We start from the raw sequence: 20,257 nt of genomic DNA, 5'->3' as shown, positions 1-20,257 counted from the left end.
AGCGGGGAATCGTCACCTGCGCATGCGACATCTGGCCATAGCATGTCATTGTCAAGCGTTTTTACCGTGTATTATCGTCGTTTGGGACTCCACGTGCATGCGTAGGTGACGACCCTCCCTCTTTAAGTCATTTTAAGATAAACTGTCTTTGTTGCTAAGCAGGGATAATAGTAACAAAATAACCAAATCATAACATTTTTCTTAATTTTTACAAATTGGGAACTCATTTCAGCGGGGAAAAGAAGGGATTTCAGTCCTCCCCGATTCCCTTTTTTGTTGTGCTCTAAATCAGTGACCATCATTGAAAAACTGGGGCTAATCTGCACTGGCTCGGAAGGTTGTAAATGATTAGCTAGTTTGAATTTGCATAACAATACTGACAATGAACGTGCATTCAACGCCGCAAGTTTTTTGTTTTTTTAGCCAATCAGAATTCATCTTCCGAGCCAGTGCAGATCAGCCGAAAAACTGGGGATTGGGTGTGATACAGCTTTAAACAGTGTGACATGTCTGCTGTTCACGCGACAAATTCCTGAAATGTCTACGCGTGTCTTACTTTCATCATTTTGTAGTATCTAGGAGAGATGCAGATTATAAGAACCTATACATGTGTACATGTTGAGGCTGAAGGTTCTTGCAAAGTAAGGGTATACAACTCAAATATCATTGTATGGAGTTCTATGATTGCATCAAATTGATAGTGAAAATGAATGCGACATGAAAGTTTGTCTTATTAAAAAATGAAAAATAAAGCATGCTCTTGCAAATATGCCATACTGAAAACAGCCAGCAATGAACACTAATTTCACAGACTTACTAATTTGCATTTAGGATTGAAATGCATGTTTTTCGCTATCAATTACATACTTTTATTTTGTACATCCTTGGTTTAGGAATATCTTGACCTTGTGTCCTGCACTGCAATTTTAAAATTATCTAAAAACAAATCGCAAAAAGTAAATTATATTAAAATTGGTTAAGACAGTCTACTATGCCATTTAGTATTCACAATACACTGATACATTGCATTGCACCAGGCATAGGGGGATAATAATCAAACACAAAAACAGGAACTTTGCTGACTGACTGAAATTGCTGACTGCTTTACTATGCATATCCCAAGATTTGAATGATTTTGGGCAAACTGGATTATCGGGGGAGATTAATTTCCCTTTCAATGTATTTAATCATTTGACAAAGAAAAATAAACTAAATGTCTGTATTAATACAATCTTAAATATCAGGACAGAGTTGACAGTACATAGAGTTGTTACTCTGCTCAACCTGTTTTATTCCTAATATGTTTGTTCTATTTCTGATACCGGGTACTAGCTTATAATCAGTTTAAGTTCCTCATAAAAATATCAAGCGATCTTCTTGTTCATTCTCAAGAGAGAGAGCCTTTTCAAGTCTTCTATCAACAAATGACCTGACGGTCTGTCGCATACGACTTGTTTACCACTTCCGTGTGACTGAGAATGTTCTAGAACCGTACTGTGTCTGGGTGGAATTTTTTAGATGTTGATTGAATAGGTAATAGGACACTGTAGAAGGCAATAGGATGTAATGGAACATTCTAGAAATTTGTAGTATGTTCCAGGCTCATTATGTATGCTGATGTAATGGTCTATTTATAGACAGTGTGGGTATATATAGGGGAGTTGTTCAGCACTGAGATCAGATCGGAGATCTCGTTGAATTGTGGTGGAGTTTAAGTATCTAGTTATTGGAGGTTTGGAGTTTTACCGAGTTATTGTACTTGATGTTTGCAGAGTATAATAATACCAGTACCAGTTGAAACCTCATCTGTTGACTCCGTGTTCGTATGTTATCATCGCCGCCAGGGAAGTCTTTATGTTACTGTTGCCATTTTGGTATTTGAACCATCACACCTGTACTATACCAATTACGGTAATATTACGTTGCGTGTGACACGGTCAAAATAGCTCTGCTGTCCCACAAGAATATTGTGTTAGTCAAGTCAAGTAATGCACACTCATAAAACAAAATGTGGTTACCGGTAACCCACTAAAAATAGTTTGGTTCTAGATGTTGAGAACATGTCAACTTTATCAAACAAATTATTCACAAAAAATAAGTACACCTCAAATATCAAAGCAACCGGGTTGATAGTGTACAAGAGGAATTCAAAAATATAATTTTTCACCAAAAATTACAAAAATATTTGCCAAAAATAGAGAATTGATGATATCGGCATGAAATGAACTAATTTGATAGAGGTCAACACAAGGTACTTAAATATAACATATCAAAGCAATTGGGTAGGTAGTTTTCAAGAAGAAGACAAAAATATAATATTTACCAAAAATTGCATATTTTCACAACTGGATTTCAGTCATGTGTGGACAGATTTGGTTTATTCCTAGTAAATACTTTGCTCACAATGGGAACTTGATGCACGTCAGTACTTTCTAGTAAATGATAACAAAAGATGCCAAATGAAAACTGCCAACTATAGAAAGTATTACTACTTTTTTACCCATCTCTATTGTTCCCCAACCAACAGTGGACAGTTTTCATTCAGCATTTACTAGGAAAGTACTCTTTCTTAATTACAAATCCCGGTAGTACCAGTTTACTAGTTTCTTTGTTTTCAACAATACGTGTTTACTAGGAGAGGAATGTTTTCAGAACAATTTCCTCCTTGCATTACTCAAGTGGAGTGTACAAGTTTCCCCTCACTATTTAAAAATGAGACATTTCCTTAGAATAGCAACACCCTGGTTTTGAATCAACGATTTCAAGATTGACAAGCTGTATAGATGAATGAGCTGAGCCCGTTATTTGTAGTAAAATGCAACATGTAGTTCACTCTGATATGTTAATGAATTAAGTGAGATTTCTACAGGTCATTGCAAATTGGCTGGTTCTTCACAAAAGGAGTTGTGACTACACACGACCAATGATGGGGCTACAGAAAAAAGTATTACTTTTGTAAGCATGGCAACTTGAAAACTGTTAGTTATTGGCTTGAGATCTGGGTCCTAGTAAACACACAATTAGTATCTGAGTTGTCGTAGTTTACTACCAGTAAGCATCATACTTAGAACAATGGGCACAAGACAAAGAGTAGTATAACTATACAAAATAGTCACATTTTGCTACTTTTAACAACATAAGATTTAGGGTTGACCTCAAGAACTAGGTAGTTTAATTTACTGAATGCATTCAAAAGCGATAAAAACACATATTAAACTAGAATTCTAAAGATATGAGAGTAACATTATAGTTCAGTTCAGTTCAGTTCACACTGATGCAAAATAACTTGTACTCCAATAAAAAAATGAATTAAAATTATGCACCTAATTTGAAAATATACTTCATAAATTCATGTATACATGTAAGACTTATATGTATCTGTTTGGAAAAATAAAACCACATAATGTTATATTATCTATGATGTTTACTGTGTCTATCATGATGAGTATATCTGTCAGTTTCATGTTTGTTTCTCTTTCTAACATCCTCATATTTCTCGTTTTCCCATCTGCGTGGACCTCCATATTCTCCAGAGTCTCTTCTTTGGTGATATTCTTTCTTTTCATGACTTTTATACCCTTCTGAATCTCTTCTGTGGTGAAGTTCTTTCACGTCTAGTGTTCCTTTTTCATCAGAAATTCGTCTGTGATGATGATCTTTCATGTCTCTAGGTCTGTCACTTTCAGCATCATGTCTGTGACGCCGATCTTTTACATCATCTTCTGAATCTCTTCCCCTCTTTCTATGGGAGAATTCTTTACCCGATTTGCCTGCATGCGAATGTTGCCCTTGATCCCTTCTATGCGAATACTCTCTGTCTTGATTTCTCATAAAATTGTCACCTCTAATATGCCGATGTTCTTTCTTATCCTGACAGCTCTCGCCCTCAGAATGTTTCTTCTGTTTTTTATCTCTGTCCCCATCATCACTGTCCAAATCTGATGACTGTCTTCTCCTTTTGTACTTTGATTTCATTTTTTTCTCATTCTCAGAGCCAGACTCTGAATCATTGTCCCTGTGCTTGTGTTTCTTTTTGTTCTTGTGTTTTTTGTCCTGAATTGAAAATGAGGAAAGATATGCATTATTGATTGTCAGTTAGTAAATAGATGAGTTGATATGTTCAATCATTTTATTTATTTGATGACTGTGTAGTGTAGTTGTATCACATATATCTATAGATTGAGATGTTAAGTCTATAAGTACTGCCATCATTATGTTGTACATTTAGGTCCATTTCAGTGTAAAAGACAATAATTATGATATGTGTACCTAATAAAATTTTGTGTTGTCATGCTCACAGATTTGGTAAGTTACAAATAGATTGAATACAATTATTCACAGTGAAGACAGTTCAGGTGACTACAACAATTAAAACATAAAAAGAGATTATGTGACAAAATTGTACCTTTTTCTTTTTCTTCTTGTGACTACTTTTATCTGAAGGAGTGGGCTGGGAAAGTGCTGTCAAGAAACTGTCATCTTCTGGCAGCAATTCATAGGATTTTCCACCAGGTATCTTAAAACAATCCTGAGCCAGATGACCTGGAAGACAAAGACAATACCAATACAAAACCTAGTGAAATATACATAATTTTTTCTATTAAATTAAAATATTCTGCATATCTCATCTAATAAAAGCTTATGAAGAAAAAAATCTAAATTTTAAACCAAAAGTTGACAATCTAGTCACAATGCACTATGCGGTGATAGAACATAAGGTATTTTGGATGAGAAATTTGTTTGGAATTATTGTCTTGGCAACTTACATTTCCACGGAAATTAAAGCAAAGATAAATTTTCACAGATAATATTATAATTAGGATTATGACATCACCACATGATGGATTGATACAAGCTCAGGAAATCACTGATACACTATAAACAACAGACTGTATGGTCCCGTATCCTTTCTGAGTACACAATATGTTGCCTTGTTGGTTTATGACACGCATGGTCACTGATTTGTGCATACAAAAAAACATGTACAAACTCTTCATGATGTTTCAAATCAAACATTTATCTACTATGTAGTGGTGTAATATATAAATTTATTATACGTCTGTCACTGTAATGTCATAAGTTACAGCATGCCGTAATTTTGCGGTATTTTACGGGGTATTTTCATCCTACCATATTAGGAAATGCAAATTCCAAATATGGAATGATTACACGCATAATAATGAGAAGTATTTCAGTGATTATCACCTGACTGAATAAATTCAACGACATAGTCGGACAAAGATATCATAAAGGCATACCTTTGCATCCACATTTCCGACATGTTGTATTTAACACAACTCCAAGTTCTATCTTCTCTGGTATGTAAGTACCACTTTTCTTTCTCCTTTTCTCATCCTGTCTGAAAATATAAAACACCATCTTATTATAGCATTAGAGCTTGACAATGATAAATTCGTCAGCTAAACTTGTCACATTTTCAGAACAGTAAAGTTGATACTTACACCAACTGTACTTGGTTTGGATCGAGATCTGTACCATCATCTTGGTTTATGTTTTTCATGGATAACGAGATCTTGACTTTGTCATCACCTTCATCCTGTAATGATTAACGACCATATTAGTTATTTTATGGAAGTTTATGGAAATCACTACGTACCCTGTCAATTGTCCATTCACATACAGTATATCTTGAGAATGGATCACCAGTTTTTTTATTGGAATTCTTTTATTACATGCTTTATGGCGATCCACAGACCTGATTTGTATTATCACATTGTTTTCTTTGGGTGGGAGGGGTGGTGTTACCTTTCAATACTTGTATTTTGATGAAAGATTTCACAGGAATGGTGCAAATTTGTGTTCATAAATACATGTACATGTATGTTACTGTTATTTTTTTAAATATTTCTGAATGATTTGGCTTAATGTGCTCAAATTTGAATAAAACAATATTTATGTTCATTTCTGAAGAATGTTGATGCATTGTAAAATGTTTGGTTGTCCGTACTGCTTTGCATATTGTTAGTGTTTCAGTAATGGTATAAACAATCATGAACAGATGGTATTAAACATGACACAGTGACCCATCGCTAAGTCATGGGTGTCGGAATCCAAGCAAAAACCGTGACTTATCAAGGGTTGCGACTTACCGAGGGGCCTGCATTAAAAATAGAGAAAAAACACATACACACACGTGGGTTTATTAATAGTGCATTTTCTTTATTGAAAAACATCACAGCTTTATCATCATTTTCTGATAATTTTTGGGAGCCATCCAGCTACCCGCAACTTAGTCGAAATCGCAACTTACGGAGGCGTGACATAGCGAAGGATCACTTAGTTGAATGAATGATGAAACTGGAATATTTACCCCAAGTGATATGACTTTACAGTAGACTTTGTCACCCAATGCTAGTACATCAGAGACATCTTCCACTCTGGAGTTAGAAATGTGACTCTTATGGACCAAACCTACAATGTATAGCAGAATTTGTTGCATAAGTATATACCAGTACATGTATAAACATCATGGACGAACAAAACTAACTAAACCATAAATAAAGCAATCATAGCTCACTTTTATGATGAATCTTTCTCATACTTACCATTTTTTTTACATCTTGGTATTTTAATAAATGCTCCATACTGTTGAATTGAAGTTACCTGTAAAGCAAAGGTACAAAAATGTAAAATAAACCGTGATCAAATTCAAGCTTATAATTTATTGTGTAAGCATGTTTTTTTATTTTGAAATCCGTTCATCGACAAACAGGATTAATATTTTGTTAGATATTGTATGTGTCTGATATCTCAACTTTATCTTGCATGTCAAACATTAATCAAAGAAAGCTTAGAAAAAACTCTGAAGTGAATTATTATGCAAATTAATCAATTATTAGGCATAGATTTAGGTCTGTGTATTGTTCCAGGGTACACATGTACCATGTTTCATTGAAATGGCTCATGGCTGTTCATCATAGAACTTGACATGCAATATTTTCTATAAGTGGTAAGTATATTTAGACAGTTTTTGTTATGAACTATTTTCAATGTCATAATAATGCAATGTTTCATGGGAATATTAATCACACGACCTGAGAGTACTTCAAGGCCCAAGATTTCTTAAAGTACTTTCAGATAGGGATGGGATAGAAGTATTGTATTGGGATAAATATGAATGTGTTGGAAACAAATGTGAATTTGGGCGAATTGGCTGTGAATCCTGCAAATATGCTACCATTCACTACCAATGTAAAATTCAATAAAAAGTCTTCACAACAACATGAAGGTGCCATATTTGGCTCTTTCAGCAGCAGTACGTGACCATACACATATATAGTACATACCTCTCCAGCAAATACACTGTACAATTCAGGCACCGTGCCTTGATCCCCACGGTCGTGATATCTGGCCATGTCATGTCAGCTCCGTGATCTCCTGATACTACAAGTACCATGCATTCATGAATAGGTTGGGAAGGAAGTAAAATATGGGCAACTGTGGCAACTTCTTATTCTATCGTCATTTTGCTATTGAGAAATGACTAAAAATATTTAAAACTTAAAAATATGTAAAGAAGAACGATTGAATTGTACCCCATTGCTTTGTATAAACTGCCAACTTTACGTTCACTTGATTACTACACCCCCCATACTTTAATGGTATCTGCTACGTGGGAATATCCCCTGTGAGCGCCCTCCCACGACAACGCTTTGGCGGGCGATAACATCCAAAATGGCGGAGCCCAGTAGTTACATCGAAGTTCCGCTAAGTAACTTGGAATTGTTGCGATGGAAGGAACTTACTGTGCATACAGGTGAGGGAAACACTTATTAAGATTTGGTAGTTGTCAGTATGTCAGCAAAGCTTTTCAAAACCACCGTATTTGTCGCTACTGCTTGGAGCAATTTGTGGGTCACCTGATTTCACTTGTCACATGTCATGGCAAAACAAAAGTTCTCGTCCATTTTGCATACAACACTAATTTTGGTGAAAAGAATTTTTCTTTATTTTTGACCTATTACTTGTAATATTTAAAATTTCAATGATTGTTGAAACACGGAATCGTTAATATTAACTTAAATAAGCCAAACAAATGTTCTTCCAATTGCGTCGGCATCGCTTGTGATAATATACCGGTATTTAATAACCCTGGGTCTACAGCGTGTCAGAGTGGGTATATTTACATTCAGTCGTCGGATGGCATATCTACCCAAGCACAAACATGATAAACAATCAAACTTCTAATTTGGCGCAGTTTGGTTAAATTCACGACTACGTACAGGGAATTAAAGTTAGCATGGTTTTATGCCCATCCCATTTTGCTACATGTCGGTGTTGAGTAGACAGGCAATGTTCGTATGTGAGTATCGCCCTCTTTGACGCATCGTTTTATACATGTATACACAGTCCCTCAACAACTGGTTGGGGAACGCTAATACCTCTTTTGTCTCCATGTGTGTTTTATATTTATGAAATTGTTAATTCATTAATTCGTCTACTGCAAGTCTACTTTGCTATTAACATAAAATTAGCATATGGTATGACATAATTTTTAACAAGAGCCTTCTTGATTCACATGTACGCATGCGTATACTCTTTGTTTTGATTTTTACTACAAAGTGAGAGACGGTACTTTATTTACCAAAATGTGGGAAAACGCTGAGGATTTTGTTGATTTTGATGACAGGGATATCGATAGGAATGATATATTAGAAGAGGGACCAGAGTACGTTGCTGCTGAATGCATGAAAGAAGGCGACAACTTTAAGATGGAGACTTTGACTCAGCCATCCATTCTGTCAGGGGCGCAAAAAGCCTATCGAGCATAGTTTATGTGTTTATAAGTTTGATAAAAGAAAAAAAAAGAAAAAAAAATGAACACAGCAGCCATAAAAACAGCATTGGACACTTTTTTGAACTTCCACTTTAAAATTAATTTTAATAAAATAATAGTTCAAGTCAGGAAAAGAGTGTTTGGAGGGTTGTTAAGATCAGTTATTCTCAGTATAACATCGACTAAGGTCGTTTGAATCTTGCTTCGTGGGTAAATACGAGTATCTAAAGTATCTAATGGGGCAAAACTAACAGTAAAATAGTCAACTGAAATTAACCCATTAATTCTGCTTCTACAAAATTTAATATAAATTGGGGAACAACTTAAATATTGAACTACAAAAGTATGATGGCTGTGATCGTTTTAGATATAGAAACACTATAATGAGTTATAGACCCCAAGATGCTATGACGTCATCGATTTCACTCTACTGCAACACGCACTGTTACCAGTGATTGGGGGATTAACACCTTAAAACAAACCGGTTTCCTAACCGGTTGTTGAGGGACTGTGATGTATACTACAAACCTGATAGCTGAAAAAAATTCTTCTCTTAATAGGGCTCAATGTTAACTTTTAAATTCACTGAAATGTATGTTGCCTATATATTTAGTCTGTTAAACCATGTGAGTCACAATTGAGTTGTCCAAATATAAATTTTACTTATGCTATATTACTACCCTAACCAAGTAGCTCGAAAAACATTGTACAACTTGGTACTGATATCAGTCTGCAGGTGTATTTTGTTGTTTCTGCTTGTGAATATATTGCCTTGGAAATCTGGTTAAATTATTGTTTTAGTAGTAGAACATTAATAACTAATTAATATTTAATTAAAAACATTTTTTTTATTAATTTAATACTCATTAAATTTTATTTTTTGAAAGTAGTTCGCCAGTCAGGTTGCTTAGTATTAAAATATAGTCCAGGTACATGTACATGTAATATTTATGACGAAATTTGCATAGATGTCATAGTACTGTATCTTCTCATTTATTTCACAGAAGCTCCACAGAGTGTGCTAAAAGACATCAAAGTAGTGGAAAGTGCTGGTGGCTATGGTTACAAAGACAGTGCCAAAATAAATACGCCATCTAGTAACCGTTTCATTTACTGGTAAGTAACATCTTATTAACACATCCTTTCTTGTGTCCAGTTGAAAGTGCAAATTGTGCAAAAACTATAACACTAAAAAAACAATTCTTGTATTGTGCTATAGATATTTTGGGATAAAATTAAGCTGATTCATTCTGAAGAACATTCTCAGTATAGTATGACGAGATGATTTAATCTTTATAGAGAAAAAAAAAATTCAATCTTCTTGATTGATAATCAGTTTGTGAATGTATTGTACTAAAATGTTTAAATTAGCATGTACATTTACATTTATAACCGGTATTGTGTTGTTGGTTACTTTTTATTAAATTTGAATATGCGGTTTTTATTAAAGTTTTTTTTTTTATTTGTACATGTATATATATGTAGGCATAACAACCAAGATGTAATAGAGCTTATAGAATTATCTCTGGATCACAATCTATCTGGCAATGCTGTGCGTCTACAGTTTCCTGACTCACAAGTTTTGCCTGGAATCACAGTACATGAGAGCCGTACCAATGTGATCATCTTAGTAGCTACTGTTTGCAGCGTACATCGATTGGTATTCCCACATCCCAATAAATTGCAACGATCAGTGAGTAATTTGTTCTTCAAAACCCTCTCATTAACTCTCAGTATCTTCCTTCAGTGATGTATTCCAGAACTTTGTTAATGTTTTTACCTACTGTGCTACCTGGCATTTTGGTTATGTTTGACCCAGGCGTACAAATCTCAACTTTGTATACGTTTCATCTTTTTCATAGCAGCATTCAAGTCAATGTAACTGAGTTTTATTGTATGTCAGATTTCAGAAATAGATCTTGCTTTCCGTTTGTCTTTCTTGTCCTAATTTGATAATGTACATGATTCTGTCAACAGCTGCCTCTCAGTACTCCTGTATCAATGCCCTCCATCTTTGCTGATGTGTCGGTTGCTATGATACAGGATCCTAGCAACACACAGTTCCTGTCTCAAGGAGGTAGTCAGGTGCATGAACCACACACCAGTGCATCATTTTTGACTAATGAAGGCGAAGCAGTATTCAGTCTAGCCACCAATGTGGGCAATATCTTGGTTGTTAAACTTCCACCATTGGGCATACAAGGTTAGTATACCACAAGTACTCATCATTGGAATGCTATTTTGAATTGATAATTGAAGTGGGGAAGTTTACTTCTGTGCATGCATGCATTGTATGTTTGCATCAATATCTTGGACATACAATGCAAGATACATAATTATGCATGTATATTTATTTTGGGATCTGAGTCATGATGGCTGAAAATTTATCAAAATCAAACATATCTGTCATTCTTGAACCAGACCTCAGTCACTCAGATAGATTATATTCGAATATACATTTGACATAATGTCATCTCGATGTACACAATGGCATTCCAGAACCGAATCTTTGTCGTTTATGGATGGATTTTGTGCAATCTTGGTACATACGTTAGATGTTATTGGTTCTTGGTGCACGTCATTTTGTTTTTCAGAATGGATTCAAAATGGCTGACTTGTGTCCATTTTTCAATGAATGCCATCCTGCATCTATATCTTAGACATGCCTGATCTAATCAGTGTCAAACATCACACATATGTCATACTTCCTAGGATACATATGCATTTGTATTCATTCTGTAGTCTAATTCTAGACAACTGAATGGCAGCTATTTTAGTCTAGAAATTCATTAAAATCAAGTCTTATTATCATTATTATAAATTAGACTTTGACGGCAAATGCTTTCACTGCGTAAAACCCATATTCATGCTGTAATACAAGTCTCTCAATTTCTATTTTATATCATGTATGAAAAGAAAATATTTGGTGGTAACCTGAAATTTGATTTTCAGAAGTCAGAATGCTCTTTGCTCTTACTTATATTAAATCATTACTGTAGGATTTTGTAAATTTCAGGTATTGCAACCCAGCATGAATTGAGACTTGCCAGCATGATGCAACGATTATGGACAGGATTAGTGCCTTCTATGATCAGGTACATGAATTTTATTCTCTCTTCATTCATTGTACACTTATTGTATCTATCTGGTGGAAGAGAATATGTGAAATTAGAAAAGCATGTTAGCAGACATTCTACACGAGTTAAAGTTTCTATTTCCATTCTGTATGACCTGCTGTAAAAAACCTCCTGATGATCGACCACTGTAATTACCATAAGGATGACCTGTTTTGTACATTTCATGAGAAATTTTATAAAACAAAATCCTGAAATCAAATTAGAAAATCTTCATAATATTATAAGTAATACTAAGTGTTTACAACAATGAAAGGAATGTTTGATTAAAATCTTTTACTTCCAATGCAGTTAGCGGTGTTCTAATATTTAATGATTTGTTGCAATAGTAACTGGTTTTATCATTGTTTTATGGTGATCACAACCAATTGGAGGTATCTGCATATAATACAATGTGGGAATGCAAGTTTTAAAAAACTACGGGGTTAGTACTCTTCTTGCATGGTTCTCGCAGTATCACTGTGTATCATCAGAAGGAATAGGTGACTTCCTGTCACATAACACAACTGTTGCCATTAAATTATAAATGATTCCTCTGCTTTTACATTGTACATGTATGTTTTAAACAGTAGACACAACTGTCATTTAAAGTGCAGTACTTGCTTGAGCCTGTGACATGTACTCAGTCATAATATGACTAGAGCATTGTAGTTCTCTTTATTTATGTCATATCAAATAGTAATATCTGAAAATTTGTTTGTTTATTTCTATAGAGGTGGACATGAGGCTTCCGATGCATCTCTGAGTTTATGCATTCATCCCATGCAGAATGATTTACTTATATTCTCTATCTGTCGAGATCATAAAATCAGAGTCTGGTCCTGTGTGGTATGTGTATACATTATTATCATGTTCATTCTCATGTTGCACTTTACACCTGTCTATCTTTTCTACTCTAGTTAAATATTTTCTTGGACATAACAATGTTTCCACTAGAGTAAAATGCTACTCAAAAAAAAAATATTGTTGTTTTCTTTAAATTTACAGGATGGAAAAAATGAAAAGACAAGTAGGGAATAAAATATTATAATAAATTTACAAAAGTGATAATAATTTTTGAAAATAGCATGTTTTGTCAGTCTTAGGTCATGTTTCCTATCTCAATATATCTAAATTTTGGTTGAGGACATACAGTAAAACCTGTCAAAACCGACCCCTGGATAAACCGACCTACTGTCAGAACCGACCGATTTATGTAGCCCCGAAATTTCTCCATAGACGCCTATGTTAAAACAACCTGTGAAATCCGATCACTGTTTACTCCGAACACCGACCGCATTGATCGGTCCCAAGTCCAATATTCACACTGAATACATCGACCATCCGACCAGTTGCACCACATCCGCTGTCTAGTAATTCGGTCTGCCCGACCTAAAAAGTGTGCTTTGTGTCCAAATTCCGCAAACGTCACAGAAACAATACCAAATCTCACACTACAAGTAACGTCCCGTGTAAAACAATGGCAACTGATTACATTTTTCACACGCCCACGCATCGCGTGGTGTCTGGACAGTATAATGACCCCGGATATAAACAAATGATCGGGGTCATCACCTTCAATTGCGGTGAAGCACACTGCATTATCACTTCTTCAACGCTCAAAAGACATTGAGTTTTCTTCTTTCCATAACGATTCTGATCGACAATTTTGTGCTTTCGAATGTTTCCGTAAAGGGGGCTTCAAGATTGAAATTTATGATGACAAAGAAGCAGACAACAAAGAATTCGGAAACCTTATTTAGCAAGTTGCAGACCCGCAAACAGTGTAGCGTTGTAGAATACCTCCCCTTTGATGAACGTATACTGACTGAAGCAATGTATGATGGCGAGTGGGAGCAACAGATTGTTGAGAATTTTATTGCAGACAAAGAAAACCATGAATCTATAGACAACAATGACATAAATTGCAACGACAGTCAAATTATTGACCCCCACAACGACAGTGACTTGACGCATGGCGATGTGCTAGACATGTTGACAAGATTACAGAACAAAGACTCCAGTTACTTGACAGATATCCAAAATTTCATAATTCGAACGGAAAACAAAATCGTTGAAAAAAAAGATGTTCTTTAAAGTAGTCAAAACTTGATGATTTTTTACATCATAATTTGATTCATTGACTCACAGTTGAGGGACTGTGATTGACTTAACAGCAAAATCGACTGTCTGCATAAATTATGATAATTACATGTAGCTCACGTGAACTTACGTAGTGATGTCATCCAAAATAGACGCCTTCAGTTACGATACGCAATACTTACCCGGTCTGTTCGGATAGTTATTTTAATGTTAATTGATGTCATGTACATACCATAATATTTTTGTCTTGTTTGGTAAATTATTTTATTGAAACAATACAATAAATGCACATTGTAAATACATGTAGAATCACCGGAGGCAAACTCCGATGTCTTTCATTTGTCCCGTGTTTACAGCACATGTAATTGTTGTTTCAATCAAAGTCACGCCCACCCTGAATAAACCGACTCCCTCTGAAAACCGACCATAGATCCCAGTCCCAGTCATGGTCGGTTTTGACAGGTTTTACTGTATATTGTAAAAATTATAAAATAAAGCTTCATTTTGAAAGCATTACAAAATTAAATATATTTTTTTTTATGATTACATGTGTTTTCGTTGTGGTCTATGCCATTTTATGCATGTTATTTGTCAGTTTTTATCAACATACAGATTGACAGTGAATTAAACAATTCAATATACTGTTGGCTAATGTTTAAAATCATTAATTGTAGACAAATTTTGACCTGAAATATTGTCTCTGCCATATGCACTAAAATGAAAACATGCAAAAAACAGTAGCATTATACACATTGCCTGCTGAAAGCCTCCAAAGAGAGATGTACCAATATCAGTGGGGAAAAATAAGAGTGTGCTGGCAATGTGTTAACTTGTTGTAATTAGTGTATTTACATAAAATAATATCTCTTTAAATAGGCTTTGGCAAAACTTCAATTCAGACTATTTGCCTACTGGTTCTGAATTGCTTTTAGAAAAATTATTTTCACAATAACTGTTGTCTACAAGTACATGTATACAGTATAATGTATGAGATCCCAAAACACAATAAAATCTGTTTATGTTGAGTTTTGTTGTTTTGTATCATTATCTGTATCCATGCATTGCTGTATTGATTGTATATCTAGAGCTATGAATGCATTATGGTGAGTGATGTCTTAGAGCATGTACCAGACAGTACAGACCTTCAGAGTGTACCAGCAAGAAATCACATGATTCGTAAGTCTCTGACAGGTAATGATGCCAATACGTTATTACTAGCAGTCTATCTTGGATTTGAAGACAGATCACAGGTAAGTCAATTTTAAGTAAAGCTATAACATAAATTATGAGTTAGAAAAATTCCTCTTTTTTTTCCTTCATCAGGAATACTGCCACATGCTACAATTTTTACTTACAAATTAAATGCTTTTGTAGTGTTATATTTGATTCTAAGCAATGATATAGCTGATGTAAACAGCTCCTATTTCTGGTCAGTTTTCATCAGCTTTTTGCATCGTCTGGATACTTGTGATGTCACTGAGCCCCAAAACATGTTGCATGCGATTGTTGTATTTTGTCTGCCAAAATGGCCGCCAAATATGGAGATATAATGATTTTATAGTAATTAGACCATATTATAGTTGTTTTGTTGGAAACCTTTTACAGTTAAATACCTGCCTATTTAGCCAGGTACCATGATACTATGTCAGAAAAAAAAATAAACAAAAGTTTGGTGCTGTAGTTTCATGCTTTAAAAAAAACACACTTTTCTTAAATTAATTTGTAAATATTTGCCTGCCATGTTAATGCATGGAATACCATATAGTCTGTACACATGTTCACTGCGTTTTCATCAGCAATGTGTTACTCGCCACAAAATTAGATTTTTATGGATTAATAGCTACAACTGATAGTAATTAGCAAAAATGCAGGATGACTTAGACCTTTGTGAAGTAGCATTCTAACTGAAAAATCTCCCTTAAATTAGGACAAGGTAGTAATGTGGATGTCAGAAATTGTGTTAATTATTGGAATACATGTAACGCAGAAAAGTATGTACCTGCATCATAAACATGCACACAGAATCACTCTAATACATCTATTATAAATAACATGAACGTTTGACATGCTAAATCAGTAGTATGTTAGGTAACATAAGGAACAACAAATAAAGTTACATTTTTAGGACCAAATGATAACAAAATAAGTGACACCAATTACCTTTGCTTTATATTTAAAAAACACTTGTTTCCTTATTTATAACACATGTATATGTTTACTGTAGAAGGTGGAATACTCTGAATTTTGAATTTACTGGTTTGAGGAGGAAACAATACTATCTATTGTTCGCTTTGCATGTGTTCCATATGTTTTAATTTTAGAGGGCATTTAGCTATCAATAATTTGAATGTGAATTATTTTGACAGTACAATGTTTTGTCAAAATGGTGACCTCATGGTACCAAAATAAAGCATTTTTGTCTGACGTTTACATCAGAATGATGTGAAGAACCATGGACCATGTACATTTCAGGTCATTTTGTTAGTCTATTATAGTCTTTGTTTACGAATCATGTCTACTTATTTCTACTATAATCTACATGTCTATGTATTATTTTAAATTTAGTTGTTTATTTTATTCGCAGTTTTGTGTGTTTCAACCCGTACTACAAGATGGACAGTACAGTCTCTTATCAGTTGCCTCTGTCTTCATACACAATGTAAGAATTTCATATCGAATGTATGTGACAACAAAAATCGTAATGAACAATATGTTTCCAGATGTAATGGCACTTTTTAATGGCGACCATTTTCTCAGAATTATGTATGATTTATGACGAAATACATGTTATAGTTATTTGCCTTTCGCCACTGTCGAAGGGTTAGTGAAGGCCCAGTTATAGTTACAAGTATATAGAGGTGGTGATGTAAGAGCAATTATTATGTAACAGAAACGCTTAGCCTTTAGGATAAAAGTTGAGTGATGTATGTAATTACCAATTATTCTTTGGATGATACATGTTTATATCAGTGATACCAATTGACTTGTTGCCTCCATCGATTACCCAGCACTACTACATTTTGTTTTTTACTTCTATCGCAGGATAACTTGGTAGACTTCAGTCTAACTAACACACAGATCTGGGCTGTCTTCACAACCACACAAGGAGAAACAGTAGTCAAGTACACATCGTTTGAAGAGTGAGTACAAAGTTGTCTATTTCATTATCTTCTTTCTTCAAAAAATGTTTTTTGGGTAAATATGTTGGCCAGAGATTATTATGCTTGTAGATTTTATTTTTAACTGGTTAGAAGTTGACATTTGTCGCCTTGCACAATATAAACCAGCATACTATTTTCCATGTTTGTTCAACCATTTTGTTGCCTACTTGTAGCCATTAGTAAAATTTGGTCCAAAATTGATTAAAAACTAAATTATAGAAACATACATACATGTACAAAAAGAATTATTGCTGGGAAAATTACATCTTTCAACAGCTCAACTTTGATGTTGTTGAAATAAGTATTTGATTTTATACTGGTATTACTCATTTGTAAACACAACCACAAATGTTTGTTTTGATATACAGTGTTAGTATTCTTCCTGGAATTCTAAAAATCACATTTGGCTTTTCTTTTCTAGCATTTGTTCAGATGAAATATCTCCAAAGAGATTGTGTTAATTCTTGGAAATTGTTGATTTATGTGAAACTTGAATGAGCATTCCCTTTGCACTTATTAATAAATCACGACTAAGGTAGTCTAGAATCCTATCACTATTGGCCTAGAATGGTCTTGAATTATATTTCCTTTGATGTGTGTAAACCCTGATGTCTTTGTTGATGTGTCTTTCACAACTCCTTGTTGCATCATTTGCTTGATATCCATATTAGGCAGTCGTACATTTGTCAAAACATCCAGTCTGTGAAAGTCATATCATTGTTAAATTACAGTTTTTACCACAATATTCACCGATTGAGATACAGATTCATAATAATTTATAATAAGACTATTCTGATTCATATACAATATTGTGTAATTGTAGTAGTGACGCAGGATGGAAACCAGTTGTGTTGTCGTCTCTCAATACATCAGATGTACCAATACCACCATACCAAGATCCTGCAGTGAGTCAAATTATATTCTGTGCTCCTTCTGTCAACAGTTAGTCCACATTTAGTAATGCAAACTTTAATTTCCAATTAACTGTTCTTCAAGTTACAGGCAACACAGGTTTTGTTGTTTAATAATTAAATTCCACAAACACCTCCTGCAACTAAATCTAAATAAGCTTATTTTTTGTTATGTGGGAATACCACCACTAAGGCTCTCACTCTTCCCTGATGCCTAAATTATAGTCTTTACGGTACTTATTGAGTTCAGCAGCAGCCAGTACCATGAATTATCAAATCATAGTGTCTTATGGATCAAAAGCCAAATTTTTCCTAAATAATGGTAATCAGTTTTTAAGTATTCTCCTGAAAATTTAACCCAATATTGTTCTCAAAGTCAATTTGTGGCATAAATTTACTGACACATTGTTGTCTGATTTGAGTTTCCTTTTAGTTCAGTGACAATGTTTGCTCTCATTACTCAGGAAGCCTACGTGCAGTTTTTGTTCCATGAGAGTGGTTTCTCTCTACAAGCAATATCCAAGACTCTTAATGTAAGTATAACTTGTGTGTATCAACTTTATAAAGGGCTGTTGAAATCCTAAATCAACTATTGTTGATTAATCATAGATATTACTAATGTCAACTTGAAATTCATACATGCTATAGAGGCAAGTGCCTGTGAAATGCCTACTGTCAACTTTTGTTTTAAAGTCCTGGTTTGCCCATAATGAGAACTAATGCCACTTTCACTTTTATAACACTAAGGCTTCTATAAACAAATTTGCTTTGGATTTGTGTGTATTTTTAATGTAGGTGTTGAATGATTTCATTTAGATTTATCAGCAATCTGTGGACAGTAGATTGGGATCCAATGTCTTACAACAAGCAGTTATTTGTGCCATGGAAAATGAAGTACAAAAAGAAGTAGGCGGATATGAATTACCTTTGGAGGAGTATTATCAACTCCAGCTGAAATGTTGGAAGAAGTTTTGTTCCAATTGTAGTCAGTATCAAGAGGTAAGACAGATCATACTGGTAGTGTAGTGGTTCCTGAATCTAACTCTGTGAATGTGCTACAGACTGGGGGGCCAAATTTGCTGTGTGAAATTCATTAACTTATTCAAAGTCTACAGTTTCTTGTGGGCGTGGTTAACACCGAGATAGCACATTAAATTGTCATAATGCCATTATAATAGAAAGATGGGCACACCACTCTGACTAGTCCTGAAACTTTAATGTTGTTTCTGTGGCAAAATGCACTATATGTCTGCACTTGCAATTTCATCCAAAAAAATATCAGAAAAGAAAAGAGTGATTGAATGTCCAGAGCTGTAGCCTGACACAAATATAGTTACAAAATATGTTTTTAAATTTATATTTAATGCTGAAAAATGCGCCATTGAACGAATTTTTTACAATTTCACCTTGAATGGGTATAATCGTAGTATGTAATAAGTACCAGAATGAGTTTGACCTATTGTTGTTGATTATTAGATATTTGTACATGTATTATCATTCTCTATCGCAGGTTATTTCTAAGCCAGCTGGTATCCTAGTTGATTCTAACACAGGGTTGGTTGGTCTTGTAAAAAGGGTAAGGCAATACAGATACAATCTTGCATCTAGCAATCCAATCAGTGTTTTCTGCATTACCACTGTGTACACATGGCCAAGCTGGGCACCAGTTACAACAAAGAAAATTTTAATGAATCAGATTGACGTTTTTGATTGTACATGTATATCTGAAGACAGGCAAAGAAAAACTGACCAATTTGCTATAAAAAATGTAATAATCTGTTGCATATGGTCTTAAATTTGCTGTGTCGAAACAAGCAATATTAACACAAGAGGAATTATTAATTACATTTTTAATCACTTTTATACTCTGTATTTGACAAAAAAACCTGACACAAATAAGACTGAAGTCATCTCAATGGTGAAGTAATGGGTAATTTTCCAGTCATAGGTCAATATCGAAATGCCCGTTTTTGAAAAGGAATCTTGCATTGAGATAATGGTACCTTTACTTTGTCAAAATTGACTATCATCAAATGTCAAATATAGCACATACCCCCAAAATACATTTGCGTTTGTTAGTATCCGTTCGAACGCAGTCCGAAAACGGGGACTTATGTTTTGACCTCCGTGTGTTCGTGCGTGCGTCCAAACCTGCATCTTAGAAATGCCTGG

At 34.5% G+C, this 20,257-nt stretch overlaps 2 protein-coding genes across 2 annotated transcripts in view; one reads left to right on the top strand and one right to left on the bottom strand.

Moving 5' to 3' along the window:
• Nucleotides 1-3,026: 3,026 nt before the first annotated feature.
• LOC102807986 (uncharacterized) lies at nt 3,027-7,436 on the bottom strand. Its single transcript, XM_006811721.3, has 7 exons — nt 7,308-7,436; nt 6,567-6,624; nt 6,332-6,432; nt 5,463-5,557; nt 5,259-5,359; nt 4,406-4,542; nt 3,027-4,053 (listed from the first exon to the last, which is right to left on the bottom strand). Exons 1-7 carry the CDS (start codon nt 7,374-7,376, stop codon nt 3,412-3,414), a joined length of 1,203 nt encoding a protein of 400 aa, XP_006811784.2. The 5' UTR covers nt 7,377-7,436; the 3' UTR covers nt 3,027-3,411.
• A 238-nt stretch (nt 7,437-7,674) lies between these two features.
• LOC102808199 (nuclear pore complex protein Nup160-like) overlaps nt 7,675-20,257 on the top strand; it is a 35,118-nt gene continuing 22,535 nt past the window's right edge. Inside the window, exons 1-13 of the mRNA XM_085501057.1 lie at nt 7,675-7,777; nt 9,802-9,913; nt 10,283-10,490; nt 10,775-11,000; nt 11,814-11,892; nt 12,645-12,759; nt 15,099-15,263; nt 16,598-16,672; nt 17,056-17,153; nt 17,998-18,079; nt 18,550-18,618; nt 18,902-19,084; nt 19,596-19,661. Of these exons, the coding sequence (XP_085357183.1) occupies nt 7,696-7,777; nt 9,802-9,913; nt 10,283-10,490; nt 10,775-11,000; nt 11,814-11,892; nt 12,645-12,759; nt 15,099-15,263; nt 16,598-16,672; nt 17,056-17,153; nt 17,998-18,079; nt 18,550-18,618; nt 18,902-19,084; nt 19,596-19,661 (1,560 nt within the window). The 5' untranslated portion in view covers nt 7,675-7,695. The remainder of the gene's footprint in view (nt 7,778-9,801; nt 9,914-10,282; nt 10,491-10,774; nt 11,001-11,813; nt 11,893-12,644; nt 12,760-15,098; nt 15,264-16,597; nt 16,673-17,055; nt 17,154-17,997; nt 18,080-18,549; nt 18,619-18,901; nt 19,085-19,595; nt 19,662-20,257) is intronic.

Source organism: Saccoglossus kowalevskii, chromosome 7 (genome assembly GCF_978046115.1).
Source record: "Saccoglossus kowalevskii chromosome 7, keSacKowa6.1, whole genome shotgun sequence".
NCBI lineage: Eukaryota > Metazoa > Hemichordata > Enteropneusta > Harrimaniidae > Saccoglossus > Saccoglossus kowalevskii.
The sequence above is the reverse complement of the archived record's forward strand: the minus strand, read 5'-3'. Positions and strand labels throughout refer to the sequence as shown.